The following is a 17,814-nucleotide window of genomic DNA, read 5'->3' as shown; positions in this document are numbered from 1 at the left end:
TCGCAGAATTTTCTCATATATATATGAATATCGTTTTTTTATGTTCATCTGTACTCTTTGTAATCTCTCCCTGCACATAATGAATATATATATATATATATATATATAATTTTTTTTCCTGCTTATTTTACTGTTGCATATCTTGAGGGAGGTAAAGGTCTTCAAAGTCAACATGACTATACACTTTTAAAAGTGGAACAGATCATGGCGTCCAGTTTATGTCTCCTTTAAAGAGTCCAACCAGCACAAGGATCACGTTCTTATTCAATCCCCAGGAATCACGCGGTGATCTGTGAGGATCTCGGAAGCAATCAGTCCCCGTTACCATATAAAGGTTCCAAGTCATCCTGTTACATTATATAGTCCACTTGGTTTGAGATCTCTACGTCTATAATTGCGTCCTACCACAACACTTCTGGGCAAAAGACAGGTAAGGATTTGGAACGAAGCGACCACGGGTTATTTTAGAAGGATGTGTCTTTTGTCAGTTTGGTGGTTTCATGTTGTCTTAGAGGCTAGATCTCCCCTCCTCTTCATTTGTGCAGTGAGGGTTAGCTGGTGTGCTCGTGTAGGGTTATAAGGAGGAGATCTTGACGGTTTCGTGGGTGTAGGTGCTGGAGCGGGAGTTGCGCAGGATGCCGGGGATGGCGGGGGAGGAAGGCAGGCTCTCGTCGGGAGTGTTGGCGGGCGGAGTGGGTATGCTAATGATGGCTGCCGTGAAGTCCCTGTCCTCACAGTTCAGCTTCAGCTCCTCTGTCCTGGCGTTTAGACTGGAACGGCTGCATCGCCAAAAATACAGACAAACGTGAACACATGCACACACATATATGCACACACACACGCACACACACACACACACGAGAGAGAGAGAGAGAGTGGACAATAAGACGGTTTGTAAAAGTTCTTTAACTCATCAGCACTGTGTTATTTAGTTCTTTGAACAAACGCAGTTTAGAGAGCTTAAGGATGTTTCTACAAGCGATGTCCCACATCCTACAAGCGATGCAAGAGACGGTTTTCATGTGGGAGGCATGATAGCACAATGGTCTTGGGTTTTTCCCACATTCAGAATAGCTAACATGCTTTACGCAACGCAGCTATTTCTTTCCCCTGTCCAACTCGCTTCCCTGCCGTTTCTCGTTAGCTTTTGGCAAGGTGAGCGGAGACTACATGGTTATAGAACGGCTGTCTGGATATTGCAGCTGTGTAACGCGAGGATGGAACACGTTTGAAATTTATCCAACGCATTCAATAGCTGGATTTGCCCCCCCCCCTCCTTCATAGATTCTCTTGCCAAGTATTATCTTAGAGTGGGAGATTTCTCCCATGCAGCTCTGCAGAAGAAAAGCTGCTAAGTCTGAGTGACGTTTTACCTCTGGGGCCCCGCGGAGCTCTTCTGAACCTGGAGAGTGTCCAGCTCTTGCACGCTGCCGCGGCTGACCGACACCGTGGAGTTGGCCAGCCGAATAGCCCTCCTCTTGGCCCGCCTGGGGCAGCAGGAGGTGGACACGCCCTGCTGGCTGGACAGCGAAGTGCTACGACTGGTCCGGTAGCCCACCGATTCCGTCATGCACATCTCACTATAAGTCATTTCGTCCGTGAACTCGTGATTCTGCGGGTGAAAAAAGGGCAAGGCCCAGGTGTAGAGTCAGCGTAAGGAAAATCATCGAACTATCGTCACCAGATGGCGGAAGAATCGAAACTTTTGTTCGATTTTAAAAATGTGGTCGACGTTAAAGTAAAACAAACAAATAAATAAACATCAGCTTTCACGAGTAAAAGTACAGCTACAGTAGGACCTAAGAGTTTCAGACAATTAGGTGCAACGAAATGGGCTTAAATGCTCCTAATGTCTGTAATTACTCTAAAACAATTGGAAGGGAACAACAAGGACTTGCCAACAGATTTAAATCCAGCTCTTGTTTACAAGATTAAGAACAAGACCAAAAGGATAAAATATTGTCACTATTAGTGTGCACAGTACCAACCAGTAATAAATACCTAGAGAAAAAAAAAAACCAAAACAATTCCATAAAAACTTAAAAGGTACTGTGAATGCCAAAGATTCTTGGAATGAAATTACACAGAGAACGCTGAGTGACTTAGAGTGACCTTTAAAAGTTGAGAGTGGAAGATTGTGATAGAGTGTGTACTCACGGTGGTCTTCTCCAGACAGTGGAGTAGATGGTGATGTTGGTGCTCAAATGATGACCTGTTCTTCAGACACACAGCTGTGCTATCCCCATCACAAATCTGTGGCCAACACAAGAGGTGAAAGAAGAAGACTTATATCATCTCAAGTCTTACAGAGAAGTAAGGCAGGGCCTCTGTAAGTTAAGCAGATTCAGACAGATCCGTTTACAGACATTCTGCACCAAGCAATTAAGAGGATGGATAACTATAAAGCGTGGAGTACATTTGCCAATGGTATTTGTTGTGAAGAAAGCTAACAGAGACAGAGATGTATCTGAAAGACTCTACATACACCAATCAATTTCCTTGTTTAATCTCTCTCTCTCTCTCTCTCTCTCTCTCTCTCTCTCTCTCTCTCTATATATATATATATATATATATATGGAGAAAGAAAGAGAGAGAGAGAGAGAGAGAGAGAGAGAACACACACACACACACACACACGCACACATATATATATATATATATATATATTCTTGAGTGTGAGACATTTCTGTGGTATGTTTCTTTGAAAACCAACAATTAATAGAGCAACTGCTGTGTGTCTGAAGTTCAGACGTGTAAATTAGACACATTCAGAGATGAGAGGTCAGGTCGAAATCTCTTTTTCAGACCATGTCATCGCTCCTGGGACAGGAACATGCGCTGCACTGGCCGGTTTATCCCTGTACCAGATGGCCTTTTTAACCTTCCTCTTTCAACCATCTCACATATACTGCTCCATCCTCAAGGATCGACAAGAAACATCTAAAGACGTCCAAAGCTGTCCCTTTTGTACTCGTCAGATAACATCTGGCTCCACAGCTCGCTGATCCCAGGTCAGTGTGCGACCTCAACCACAGACAGAGAGATGCCTGTCACTGTCTTTTAAATTCAACCAATCTTATCTCCGAGTGCAGGAGAATAACAATCGGCTACAGCCTCTGACAGTCAAAGAGGATGAAAACAGCTCTGTTAAGATCCACAAGGGAGTGCCAAGAGGAACTGCAGTCTCAGCTGAAAGGGGACGTCTGCTGGAGGCCACTCAGATAAAGCCGATAAGACCGTCGATGATCAGGCTTGGGGAAACAATTAAGCTTGTTTTCGGTTTGAAAGTCACTTTCTGTAGGGTTCTCAAACAGATTGGACGATGAAGTTCCTCCCTTAAAAGTGGTTCTGCCAAACGCTCAGGTCGGTTTCATCATAAACACAACCAAATATCTGAGAGTGCTCAACAGGACGAAGCAGAAGGTTGATATTACGGGTTAGAAGCTGAGATCTACAGTCACCACCCCACAAACACTCACACTCACACCCACACACACACACACACATGCACACACATGCACAAAATATCAATCAACTTTAAGGTAGTTTTGCTTATTCACAAATGAAAAAGTGAATGCAATATGGCAATACATAATTCAGGACAGAGACAGACAAATATGGAGGTAATTTCCAATTCATCACCACCTTTCCGCCTAGCATGGGACACGAAGAGCATTTGCACGCACTTGCAGTTGCAATTGCTTCAGTAATATATCTGAATATGGAGAGAGATAGCTTGCAGACTAGAATAAAGAAAAGCTTTTCTTTAAAACTCAATAAGGGAGAGAGATTTGCTCCTCTACAATGAGATTCTCTGTACGTATTAACCCATCAATCAATGACAGGTCCATTGTTAAGAACTGTTGATGGTAACGTTACGATAACTACACCATTTTCCCTGTTGGGACAAGAGATTTAGCCCCTAGATTGAACAATTTACTATGATTAACATCTACGCTGGTTCGACTGGATTTACATATGTATGCAGGACGAGTGAGACCGGTGTGGTTATAGCTTCTGTGGAGGATATTTCAGAGACCTGATAGCGATGTCAGATGAGATAAAGCTGACAGCAAATCCACCGCAAACAAAATTATGACAAAACATATTATGGGGGAAAACTAAACATGACACCATCATTAGCCTTCCAATGACTGCTGTCTTAACAGTGTCAAAAACATTCACAAAAGCACCCCAAAGCATTCATACACAAAAACATTTCATCCTCAACCGCCTTCTTATAAAGTAAGATAGCTCTCAATGGTCCCATCAGATTAAGTTAAATAAAAATAGACCAAGACACGACCAAATTATACACTGTAGTCTAGCACTGGGACTGCTGTTTTGGACACGAGCCGTTAGACCTTGATAACTAATCTGCAAACAACGTCTGCGCCCGTACATTCCATATCAAGGACCTTATGTTCTTGAAAGAACTGCGAATGAGGGAGAGATCTCAAGACAAAAGAACAACCCTAGGAAAAGAAAGAAGGAAACACAAAGCCATGATAGAGTGAAGGCAGGAGGGGGGAAAAAAAAAAAACCCTCGCAGGATTTATAAATAGCTCTGCAGCCCTGTTAGTAATGGGTTTATAGATCCGCACTGAAAAAAATACCCCCTCACTCTGGGATTGTAAATATTGGATTATTGTGGCTTTCAGCTGGTGAGAAGAAACAGAACTGAGATTCCTCAGAACCCAGACCCTAGCTGCATTAGTAAAGATGAGGGTGCGAGTTCTATCAGTCTTTCTGGCTCTTCTACCTGGTCAATCATGTTTTCTCCATAGTGAGAAAACAGATTAGTGCTCTGGGAATGTGTCCATGGGAAGCAGCCATGCTTATCCTTCTGCTTAGAAGTGTTCTTCCAATAAATCACAAAATAACACTGAGAGCCCAGTGCGGAACAACAAGAAGCCTTGGACCACACAGAACAAAAAATAACCAAAATTTTATTTCTTTTTCCCTTACACTTATTTGTTAGCTATTAAAACAGCCATGGAAATATGGGACTAAACAAAAGGAATAAAATACGTATAAATAACATTATTCTAACATTACATCTTCCTTTCTTTCCCCCCTAAGGATAGACTTTGTACTCAAAATGTTTTAACTAAAACAACGCTAGAAATGGTAACAGAACTAAACATCCCCCAGGGTAAAGGAAAACGCTGCGACTGCAGTAACTGCCCGGGATAACACAGCCGGGAGAAATGGTGATTGGATAGGGCTGCTGTCATTCAAATTAGAGAGAAAAATGTGAAAATAATAGAATATGTTTACCTGCCTGAGCTAGGGGAGACAGCAACTGTCCGTGACATTTAAGTATAATTATCTGTGAGTGGATGAGTGGTGTATTCAGTCTCCACGATAAACGTTCTGTAACCGACACCACATGCGTAGTGAAAGAACATAACGATGGTTTATTTCACAGCAGTGTGTCCCCTTCTCTGTCTAGTGGCCTACTGTAAAAATGATTTCATGCTCACGACAGAAGGCACAAGATGACACATCCTGATGGTAAAAACCAAATAAACAGTGTCAGGTCACGTCATAAAAAAAATCTAATGTGGCTCTCTCTTTTTCCGTCTTTCTCAATTTGTCACGGCATCCTGTTGCTAATAGTATTAGCCTCCTCAGTCTTCATAATTACCAAAATGTCTCCCACCTGTCCACATCATCTGCCTTTCGCCTGCTCTCAGTTTTCTGCTTTTTGACCTTACATCAGCCGAACTAATTAAAACCCCAAAGAACCAAGGTCACGCAGCTCAAGTCTCAGACAATGTGAGAGCAGTCGTTTAGCTCTCAAACTCAATCACGTCGCCAAACTAAAAAAACAGAGTTCCTCACCAGGATGAAATAAACTCTTGCCCACACATCACAGTAGCTATGAAACGTTGTTCTCTACCTTTTTGTTGTTGTTGTGTGTGCGTGTCGTACTGTCTGAAAGAGAAGGTTCATTTTGCTTATGATAGCTGTGTTTTGCCTCGTCAGATTGTTTTAACCGAAGCTCTCTTTCTGATGAATTATTGATGACGTCCAGCGTGACAGTTGGCTATTTTCAGTTACTTACTCACCACAACATTGACAGAGGATATGGCTGTGAAGCACTAAGTTGTTTTTCGTTCTTAAACAAATTCTCATTTAGATCAATCAAACTACAATATCCCTCTAAAAAGAGACACGATGTTGACATTAATGCCAAGGGTAAGATTATGGCATTAAGATTATCCGCATTAAGGATGTTTTTTCAGCTGGAAAAAAAGAGCAGAAAGGCAAAATCATTTAGTTTACTCAGAGGTATAGTATGCATACTCATAACTCCCCATGTCCTGGCTACAGCTGGAAGCACGCTTAATGATGCTATCTCATCAAGTCTGCCTCCAGAAAGCAGTAAAATAGCCCTCTACTTTTCTTTTTTTTTTTTGCAGTTGTTTAAAAGGTGTATACATTCTAAACGTCCTTTTCCATATCCCTCGGAATTCATCATGTGCTTAATGCACTTCATTTCCGCTCGTTATCTGAATAAAGAAACAAATTAATGATTTGGTAATGGCCACAAAGGGTCTCTTAAAGTGATAAACCTTATATGCTGTACGCTAAACTATATATGCTATATGCTATGATATACTACATACAACAACTACATTTTGTATATTTTCCTTCATTTGCACTCATATCAAGGTCAGCTCCTTCTCCCAGAATGTATTACATTCTCATTTAACTCACGCTGCCCAATCAGATCACCTCACCTGCAGGCCTCCGTCCTCTTTGTATTGTAGGAAAGCATTGGTGGTCCCTTTCTTGGCCAAGCGAATCCTGGCCAGTCGCACTTTCTGGAAAATAAAGAACAGTTCTTGTCGAAATGGCTGAATCAGCTATTTGTTTCCACATATAACCTGATGTGCAGCGTTCAAGGGATATAAAACCCCCCCCTCCCATTTCATGATGCAGTGATTCCTCTAAGCCTTAAAACTTTTCTTTTATTGTCTCCTTGTTGGTTGCACTGCATTGTTGGCTGGTCAATATCCACTGATATACCTCATTAAGCCACGTTTGTACTTGCAATTGTTTCAAACCTGAGGCCACAATCTCCAGAGCTGCTGTAGAACACTCAGTGCAATAAAAAAAACAACTCTGTGACACGGAAAGCAAAGGACAAAAGCGGAAAGGAGGACAATTAATTACTTGTCTCATTCAGTTTATGCCATGTCCTGTATGCCAGTTCCTCTTACTGTAAAATTGCTATTTGCAGACTAGAACATGGGTTAAATGGCATGAAGAATATGGTGTCAGACTATTAAATTTCAAAAGCATGCTTCAGTCAGTAAGTATACAATTGCGATTTCATGGGGGTTTTTTTTCCTTTTTTTTTACCCTCCAAAGCCATATCATTTCATCAAACAGCTTTTTACCTGCTGTGCCCTCATCTTGTCTGCTCTCTGGTTCTGGTGGTAGATTCGACTGAAGTTGGACACAATGACAGGCACGGGAAGAGCTATCACCAAGACACCACTCAGGGAGCATATGGAGCCAAATATTTTCCCGGCAATGGTGTTGGGAACCATGTCTCCGTATCTGGAACCAAAAAGTAAAAAAAAAAAAAATCAGCAAACACAAAGTCAGATGCGGTGCAATGGGCCATCTTACTGAGCTCAGCTGCTAGAAAAAGCAAAAATATTTCAAATGTACAAATGTGCAGAACATGAGTCATTCACTGTCACAACACATGCACCTAGAAAATGAAAAAGTCAAAATCAGTGAAACATAAGGAAAAACGACTCAAAAATCAGCAATGTGTAAAGCCTCCAGAGATTTATAGAAGTACAAGAGTTCACGACCGTAAAGAAAAACGGATCCAAACACATTTTTAGAGTAAAATATTTTGCATTCGCATTCAGTCTAATGCAGTAAATCAATGTAGGGAAAGTATCTGTTGATGTTTCAGGCTGTGGGACTCTAAACTTCATCTCTATCACACTTTTGAAAACCTCCTATCACATATCATTAAGCAGAGACACACCGTTTTAATAGCACAGACAATGATCACAGTGCGGCAATAAACCAGTTCATACCACATTCACTCTCAATTCAACACATGCTAGCAGGAAGTTTACTCATCACTGGCTAGTTCAGGGTTGATTATGCTTACTCTGTTCCTGGATATCTCTTAACTGAGAACATTAACTAATGTATTGCCTAGCTCTGGGTTGATTATGATAGTTCAGTCATTGCCTAGCTCTGCGTTGACTAAGTTCACTCAGTCATTGGCTAGCTCTGGGTTGAGTAAGCTTATTCAGTCATTGGCTAGCTCTGGGTTGAGTATGACCCATAAATCATGGCAGTGAGGGAGGTGATGAAATGCAGTGAAAAAGGAGGCAGGGCTGGGGCCAGGCACATGAAGTAGATCCAGAATTTGCTCCATTCATCACTGCTGAGGGACTGCAGTAAAGAGGAAGGCCACGTGCTTCATGTTTACCACCCATTCACTCTCAAATGCTAAAAACCCCCGAGTCCACCGCATACATGCAGTAAAAAACAAACACCTGATCCCTGTTTGAGCAAAGTAAACTGTAACGGTCCGTGTGAATTTCACGGTCCAACGTTTACACGTAATTAATGAATGATTACTGGGCCGATTACGCTCTTTTTGATTACACGCCATCTTACACACACACATGTACACACACACATATACATACACACACACATGCACAGAAAGACGCAGACACGCACACAAACACACAAATACAATCATCTTGTACATTACAAGCAAAGCTCCCTGGTGTCTCTTTAAAATTTTAATAGAATCAACATGAATTGTGCAATGTGTAAAATCATCAAGTAATATAACTTCTGTGGTTCTCAGACAGAGAGAATGCAGCACATTAAAAACTTTTTTGATATGTTAATATCAAGCTCCTGTTGTGAGACACAAAACTGTGGCAACCGGGGCTCATTTAGCACTTACCAGAAACAATAAAGAGAGAGAGAGAGAGAGAGAGAGAGAGAGAGCTCAGCAGTAAGAATACTACTGGATAACCCTCATCTAGCCATGCTGGAAAACACTCAGCAGGTGGTTCAAAACTGTTTTCATCAGAACTGCAGTATTTAATATGAATATCAATGCAGTTAAAAGCAGCATTTTTACATAAACAATGTTTATGCAGTCTGTCTGAGATGGGGTTTTTTGGGGGGGGGGGGGGTTCTATCAATAACAACAGATTAAAAAAAAAAAAAGCTGTAAAACATCCGCGTGTGGTAAAATGAAAGTTATGATTAGGTGCATGAATTTGCTTTCATCAACGGATTTTCACATGTCTTAATGGTTAAAATCAGAGCGTTGGAATGTTGGTGCAGAGCACAGGGATTTAAGCTGTTTTGCTCGCGGGTGAGGACAAGCCTAACAGACATTCTCAAGTTTAAAAAAAAAAAAAATCTTAAATTCGCAGTTAATCCGGGAGCGCTCAGATACGGATTCCTTTTCTTTCTTCTGCTGGCCTACTATGTTTAACATCCCTACGAAAAAAAACCAAAACAAAACAAAACACCTGTTTGTAGTCTTCTGTTCACATGAGCACTTCTGCTCAAACTACTGCTGCATCACTGAAACAATACAGCGTCACGTTAGCCTCTGCTACAGAAGGATGTGGCAAAGTGCCGTAAGCGTGAACGCGTGAATTATGGCATAGTTTTACGACGTCTTGGTAGTATTTGTGAACCTTTCCCAGCGGGCTGCTACCTGCCACCATACATGCCGCTTCACACATCACATCAAAGAACTTACAGTGGGCAGGTTACTGCCATATAAAATCAGATTGAAGCTCTTTTAAGTTCTGTGTATTGAAATGGCTGTCCCTCATCCATACTCGTTGCTTGCTAATCAGCTTTAGAACTCATGACATTGTCAAGACATACACAGAGACTGAAAAAAAAAGAAGAAGCTTAGATCCAATGGGCTTTGTTTTTTGTCAAGATCTACCATATTGACTGCCTCTCTCTCTCTCTCTCTCTCTCGCTTACACACACACTCGTTTGCTCACTCTCCTCTCTCTCTCTCTCTCTCTCTCAACAGTCCTTCAGGGTGTATTGTGCTCCCTAGACCAATCAGCATCAGCTGGAGCGCATAATCTTGTTCTGCACTGGAAGATGTCCAAATTATTGAAAAGAAAGAAACTGTGCAGATAGCCTCCGGCACACTGATACGCCAGAGAGCAGATACAGATTTCTACAGTGATGGTCATTACCATGATCTTCCTTACCATGTTTTGTGCATTTGGATGTTCATTAAGATTACATTAGAGTGCAGCAGAAGCACAAAGAAGAGGTGAAACTTTGACCTCATGAGAAAGCCCCCCCCCCCAACTATCTCATCTCCTCATTAGTACAAATCTTTTTCATTATTTTGTGGGGTGTGTGTGTGTGTGTGTGTGCGTGCTCGCGCGCATGCATGTTAAGTGCATGCATGGAGTGAACATAGATGATAACAGTGGGTTTGCGACGGGAAAACAATCATTTGTGTAAAACAGGAAAAACTGCTCTGCTTAAACTAGACAGTATGAAGTCACGCATAGTTTATGGAGAGCTTGCTATGCCTTTAATTTTCCCATAATAGAACACCTTAGACAGATATCCCAAAGGGAGGAGAAGCAAAGCTGGCCTAGATGCTGGTCCAGAAAGGGGTCAAGGAGGTTTGTCAGTAGTTCACGAAGAAAACCGAGCCGAGGAGGAAGAGAAAACCGAGGATTGTAGAATGAGAGGTTTACAGAAAACCAGTACCCTCACATCTGCCAATCAGCCTCTTTTTCTTCTTTCCCCTCCGAAACCATCAGCCGGCATACAGTCACTTCTGCGTGTGAGGTGCGTGTGAAATCCTGGCAGAAAATGGTTTTTTTGAAGGCGAAATTAGACAGCCCAAAAATATGCTCTGGCACTATGGATATTCATTCTCATGAGTAAAGCATCAAATATCTAATTTCCCCCCCCCCAACACTGAAACATGACTACCATTCAGCTGTTTATGGCTATTTTTAGTCGTAGGAGTAGCGGTGCCATAATACACATTTAATTGTGTGTAATTTTCGCACAACTAATGGCGAGCTGATTATAGAATGACATCCTTGTGTTGCAGAGAGAGAGAGAGAGAGAAAGAGAGAGAGAGAGAGAGAGAGAGAGAGAGAGAGAGATACACACAGTAACAGCTCTGATGTTGAGTTGGAAAAAAAAAGAAAAAAAAAAAGAGGAGATTTTAAAAGAGTTAAACTACTACTCGCGTCCCCCCTCATCTGAAGCTGAAAGGAGAGAAGGCATAAGGGAGATTATACTGTGGAAACACAGCTTAATGGATTCTTCAGTGCTACTATTTCCACTCTTGCCTGAGACTGATGTGCCTTTCGCTCCCCATCAATCACCCTCTTTTCTTTTTACAACCCTCATCTCGCCTTTTTTCCCCGTATCCTCGCCGTTGCCAGCACCGCCTTGCGTCTCTCGGCACGGATACAGACCCCTGATTGGATCGCTAGTGGCTTTCTATCGATGCAATCAATGTCTGAGCAGTACTGGAACGTTACGGCGGGTTGCCTGCGCGAGGCGCATGCGGAGAGACGGAACCGAACGATGAGCTGACGCTGCTGGGTTACTTACATGTTTCCAGTTTAGATGATGACAGGCATCTGCAGTTCACAGATGCAGGGGCCAACATGACTCTGTTTATGTTACGTAGATGGAGAATGGCCCTGTCTGCTGATAGGAAGGAAGAAGCTCCATATAGGGGCTAACAAAGCCTTTTTAATGGCTTTATACTGCGCTCTTAAGGCACGTTGTAGACTGGAGACTGCCTGCTCATGAATTTCTCCTCAGATTCTCTTCGAGGTGTGTCATAAAGTAGGTGATGTATGAGAAAATCAGTCAATTTTATCTCACGCGTTTATGAAGCTCTGTAAATCCCGCCTCAGACTTTCGGAAGTGCTTCTATAGACGCGATAAATAACCAATCAGACCTGAGTGTTAACATCAAAATCAAGGCCATGTCGTACCAATCTATCTGTCTGTAGTTTTAGTGCAGATTAAATTCTGCTGATTATACTGTGTGTGTCAGCTTTGATTACGGGGAACAAGTCTCTTGAACATGACTAAACAAACAACTTGGCAGAACTGCCACTTGATATGCCAGACATCCCACTCAAAACCTGATCTTAATTATCAGACCTACGGTGATTTAATTACATTGATCTAATTACTAATTTAATACGTAATAGGCAACTGTCAATGTGTGCTGAGATTAAATGGCAGAGTGGGGAAGAAAAGCGTGAAATTCCTTAACGCCGTGCATTACAAGCTAACACTGTTTATTGTCTCCAAGCAAAGCACCTAGTAATAAATTACGCGTACGAGACGCTAAGGGCTAAAATACGACGTTAACCAATGATACAGCTCCACGATCGACATAAACAGAAGTTAAACAGCAGTCTTGGATGGAACACAGGATCACTCTGTGTAAACTCTCTGTGTGTGGTGGGCTCCTCTTTGTCTATTGGATATTAACAATATACACCATATAAATAACTGACCTATGTCAGTCTCACATCAGAGGGAACATATTCTTCCCTCTTTTATTATAAAATTTCTCATTTTAAGATTTTTGATCCTGTAACGATGAGACCAGGGTTTTTTTTTTGTTTGTTTGTTTTTTCCTAACATTGTCCCCCTGCTGTGTGGGACAGTGAACTATTTTACCCAACAGAATCCTGAGAAATGTAGGTGATTATATCCAGATCTCGAAGTATGCCATTGATTTATGAGTTTGTTCCGAACAGAGCAGGCACACGCGGTGGATGAGAACATTAAACCTCGCTAATGACGAGCTTTTACCCACTTCAGTGTTCACTTATGTAAAATTCATTTCAGGAATTCAATAAAATGTGTAGCCAAATGATCCCATAAAACAGTGGCATGCTTTGTGCGGCTGAAGTTAGATCTAATTCCTATTTGATCAGTGTGTGTTAGAAATAGTACGGAGTGGTTCTGACATCTTACTCTGTCTTAACCTAAGGAAGCTATAATATAAACATCTTGTACAGAGAACTATGTGCCAGGATTTACATTAAATGGGTGAGTATTTTTGCACCCTTCAGAGAAAGAGGTTGCATAGATACAAATCATTTCTGGAAAACATTAATGTTTGGAAATAAGAGGATCATCCCATTTGGCCGTAAAGCCTTGTTTTCACAAGTGTACGCGAGAGAAACTTTTTCTTACAACTTTACTTTTCTAAGTTTACTGTTCTAACTTTACTGTTCTACGTTTTTCATTAAATCAGATAAACTGCATTTTGCTATTTTTAAGTTTTCAAACAAATTCTTCCAAGCTGTGTACTTTTGCACTGAAAAATAATCTCTTTTGCAGTGCATCGTGGGAGGGGGTGGGGGGGGGGCGTTGTGTGCATGTGTCATATTCTCACAGAGAGGATAAAAGATATTTTTAGCGTAAGACATCAACATAATAGTCAAAGGGGGGATGATACATTGATGTAAGGCAGTCGTGGTAAGGCTTTTGTTTGTGGTTTTTCTATCTAACCAGACCTTGACTTCATTACTAAAATAAATTAGCCATTGTCTCTCTCAGTCAAAGAAGCAAAGGTCCAATACTCTTGGGAACACATTTGGTCAATGGCAATTCATTAGTCTGAGATTTCAATCACTTCAATTCATTGGGAAATGGATTAGAGACTGTATTTGGGTTAGGGTGGGCAGACTTACTGTGAAACTACTGCACCGCTGCACCAAAGACATTACAGTGTGTACCTTAATGCAGAGAACAATAATGTGGAGAGAGAAAAAGAGAGAGAGAGAGAGAGAGAGAGAGAGAGAGAGAATAATAACTGATATGAATAAGCCTTTTGAGACAACAGTGAAGCAGATGGATTTGAAACTCTCACAAGCGTTTGATTGTTTTTTTGCACTCTCATCTACAAATTTGGCTCCACAAAATACAATGAAATCAAACACTGGATTACACTGGTTAAGTGCGACTTAAAAAAAAAAAAAAAAAAAAAAAAAGGGGGGGGGGGGGGGGGGGGGGGGAGATGGCCTGAGGAAATGAATCTTACTGAATCCTCCAACCCCCACCCTCATCTTCCCTTGCCCCACCTCCCCGCGTGCTTTGGGTTTGAGATGCCTGCTCCTCTGGTGTGAAAAGTCTACTGTTAACATTCAATTAGCCAGCCATGCAGTGCTGCTCAGTGAAGCAGGGCGGAATGTGCCAGAAGAGCAGGTCAAGGGTCATTCTTATTGGACTGTCGGCTATATTTATCATCCTCTTCTCCAAACCACGCAGCCTTGGCAACAAGACTCCGTGTTTCTCGTCCGTCGCAAAAAATGACGTAGTAACTATTTCCAAATAAACGCAGAGCGCACTTGCTAGAACCTACGGGTCGTGGCGAGACAGATGCCAGCGATTATTTCAGACAGACTTCGGAGTCTGACTGCGAGAATTAGCCAGCTGTTCTTAGCGTCAGGGGCGCTCTGAAAACGTTTGAGGAAGAAGCTGATTACAGTGATTGTCTGAGAGAAAGTGTACTCTAATATGCTGATACGTGTTTGACATACTGGTCTGCTTCTAATCAAACAAGAGAGACTTACGGTTCCTGTAGAATATCTTTGGTCAGATAGAGCGTAGCTAAAGGGAAACATGCGATTCCCCCATCTAATAAGATGAAAGCGATATGTATTACTGATGTGTATTACTGTAGGGACTTCTGCAAGGCTTAACAGCTGGCCTATAAGGAGAGGATAAGAAAAAGAGCAGGCAGTACTGTACGGTTTTACATATTAATGTGATAAAAGGGGATTGTACGAATCCCCCATCTCAATTCAGAATGGAGAGCTCGAGATAAAATATAAAAAGAAAATCATTGAAGTGCTGATGAACTTGCTTTAACTTGCGGGGGAGTGTTTTTGAGTTTGTAAAAGTATAGGGAAAAAAAAAAAGATCAACATGCTACATAGCCCTTGACTAGCTCATCTTCACCCCGAAGCATCTTATGTTTTATGATTCTATATTCGTCGGTTTACGGGATGTCAGTGTAGACACCAAGATTTCGACCAGAGAAGCATCCCATTTGCTGACATATTCGCAGAACTCCCATGGGTGTATAAGGGGGAAAAAATTGCAAACAACCACAATAATAAACTAAAAATAGCTGCCATTCAATATCGTAAAGTGCTCCAGGGGTTTTTGACTAGGTGCTGGCTTGACTTATGTTTAAAGAAAAAAAAAATAAAGCATTAACTCAACAAAGACGATTTGCAATTGTAATTAACAGAACAGCGGTGATAATATCGATGTTTCAGAGATGGAAGGACGCAGTTAGCATGTACTTATCTGTCGGTACCAGAACGGTCTTAAGTAGACACTGTACATTACCCTGATGCTACACAATGAATGTAAATTGCCGAGCTTTGACATCCCTTTGACCTCAGTCAGAAAGACAGAACACGGCACGTTAACCCATCTGAGTGCATTATTGTGTTGCGGGCTACATCTATGCAGCATTTAAATAAGAGATTCGATTTTTTTCCTCTCCTAAGAAAGTATTAGCGGAGCAACAGTGCGCCGTTACACCAACACTACTCTTTTATTCTTTTTTTTTTTTGTTTCCATCTCTTTCTTAACCCCTGTGGTGCACACATTGACTTCTTTATGATCCTGGATAGAAACAGGTGCAGTAATGCATTGTGGAACTAGCCCTCTGTGTCCAGCTGTCCTGAAGCTGAAATCTTGGGGCAAAACAGACACTTTACAGCACATTACCTGCAGTGGGCTTCATAATTGCCCCCAAGTCATGCTTTTGAATGGACGCCTGCACCTCATTACGGCTGAAATGATTTCTTATGTGTGTGTGTGGAAGAACGGGCATAAATAATGTATGACACAACGCAGGATGTTGTACCATATTTGTACGGCCTTTAGCCTTGCCCTTCAAGGTACCAGCCCCCCCCCCCCTTTAACTCCACCCCCCCCCCCCCCCCATTTGAAAAGGAAAATGCAACCCAAGCCCGCTGAGGTTGTTTGGACCACAGCCCGGAGCCGTGGCTGGAGTGAGTGCAGCATCACTGTCAGACCAGACCAACAAGCTATTTAGGATGAAGGTCAATTTACATATGTTACATCTAACACACAGCAAGATCCACGTGGAGCAAAAGCAGTTGATTTAATGTTTCAATTACTGTGTCAAAACCAGCTATTTACCGGCCTGAAAATTGCAATCAAGCATTTGCCTCTGACACACAGCTGTGCTCTGACCGTTGCCAATGTTGATTTAATGACAAGACAAACATTTCCATTTCAGAATTTGTAGGCCTATAGAGAGATATACCAAATGCTAAAAAGGACACACAGTGTACTTTAATCCAGGAGTAACGATGTACCCATACACATGGTAAACACTTGTGGTTTCCCAAGTTCTAATGGAATCAATCAGCTGATGCACTTCCTCACCCCACTCAACGCATTATAAAGGATTTTCCCCTCTCTCTGTGGTTCTAAAGGCTACAGCGGGCACCTTGCCACAGGAATGGACTTGATTCTCTCAGGCTTCTGAGCCTTCTGCATATCCCCTGTTTAACAGCATTACCGGCGTGCCCTGTCTGACCCAGGCCACTATGTCTCTGCACACATACACCGCATGTAAGTCACCCTCACACACACACACACTCTCAAACACACATACACACTCTCACACACAACACATGCAATCCCCCTCTCTCTCTCTCTCTCTCCCCTGCTGCCACTCTTCTCTCTCGCCTTCTTGTTCCTGCATGACTGTGTCTGACCTCTGCTTGTCGATAAGAGACAGTTAAACGGCAGGATGCGAATGAACACTGAAGTCATTATCTGAGCCCGGTATCGAGCCAGGAAGCCATCGCAGAGTCTGGGGAGAAAGACGACAGTGTGAGAGAGGTGACAGAGAATGAAGGAGAAAGAGAAAGAGAGAGAGACAGCGAAAGAGGGAGGGAGAGAGGGAGGGCAAGACAAGGAGAGGTAAAAAGAGAAGCTCTGAAGGAGGATAAAGGAGAGAAACGGACACCAGCATTAAAGGGATGGGAGGTGATGAATAAGGTTAAGTTTAAAGGATGACAATAATAATAAAAGGGTTTATAGGGAAGATTGACATCTGGCAAAAGGGGAATGAGGAGAGGGGAGGAGAGGAGAGGGGAGGAGAGGAGAGGAGAGTCAGTGTATGTTGTCACTTCACCATCCAAAGGACATGAACCTCCAAGCCAACATCCAATAGCTTTGTAGATTTAATATTAAAAATATTTATCATCCCATAGCAGCCACATTCTTGTCCTTCCGTGACTTTTTGTGAATATGATTGTTTTAAATGTTTCACAGAAGGAGAGAAAAAAGTTACTGAGTGCCTTTCAAACCAACTAGACTCTTTTATATTATCAAACACATCAATCAGCATTGGTTCCCCAAGAGTGAGTCATGTTCGCTCTTTCCCTCAGATCTTTCGATAACATGCTGTTCATGCACATTGCTACATCTCTCCCCCTGTTTTTCATAAATATGTCGAATTGAGACGTGCATCATTAACGTTATGAGTCTGAGTGAAGAGCTGTATGAAAAGATAAAACTGATATACAGTTCACTGCAGGAAACTCACAATTCAGAACCATCTTACAATGTGACAACAGCCCATAATGACAAGACACACCACACACATCAATACCCAGGAAGAACCGGAGATACGGCAGATTTTGTATCAGTCAGACAAAATATTTGACATCAGCTTCGAGATTGATGATGATGATG

General features: G+C 42.0%; 1 protein-coding gene across 1 annotated transcript in view; it reads right to left on the bottom strand.

Annotated features, from left to right (window-relative positions):
* Positions 1 to 574: 574 nt before the first annotated feature.
* The window catches only part of kcnd1 (potassium voltage-gated channel, Shal-related subfamily, member 1), a 33,452-nt gene continuing 16,212 nt past the window's right edge, over positions 575 to 17,814 (bottom strand). Inside the window, exons 2-6 of the mRNA XM_030784773.1 lie at positions 7,413 to 7,575; positions 6,750 to 6,833; positions 2,158 to 2,253; positions 1,374 to 1,612; positions 575 to 779 (exon numbers count right to left, since the gene is read on the bottom strand). Coding sequence (XP_030640633.1) covers positions 575 to 779; positions 1,374 to 1,612; positions 2,158 to 2,253; positions 6,750 to 6,833; positions 7,413 to 7,575 — 787 coding nt within the window. The remainder of the gene's footprint in view (positions 780 to 1,373; positions 1,613 to 2,157; positions 2,254 to 6,749; positions 6,834 to 7,412; positions 7,576 to 17,814) is intronic.

This window comes from Chanos chanos, chromosome 9 (genome assembly GCF_902362185.1).
Source record: "Chanos chanos chromosome 9, fChaCha1.1, whole genome shotgun sequence".
Taxonomy (NCBI): Eukaryota; Metazoa; Chordata; class Actinopteri; order Gonorynchiformes; family Chanidae; genus Chanos; species Chanos chanos.
This window is presented reverse-complemented; position numbering and strand designations above follow the sequence as displayed.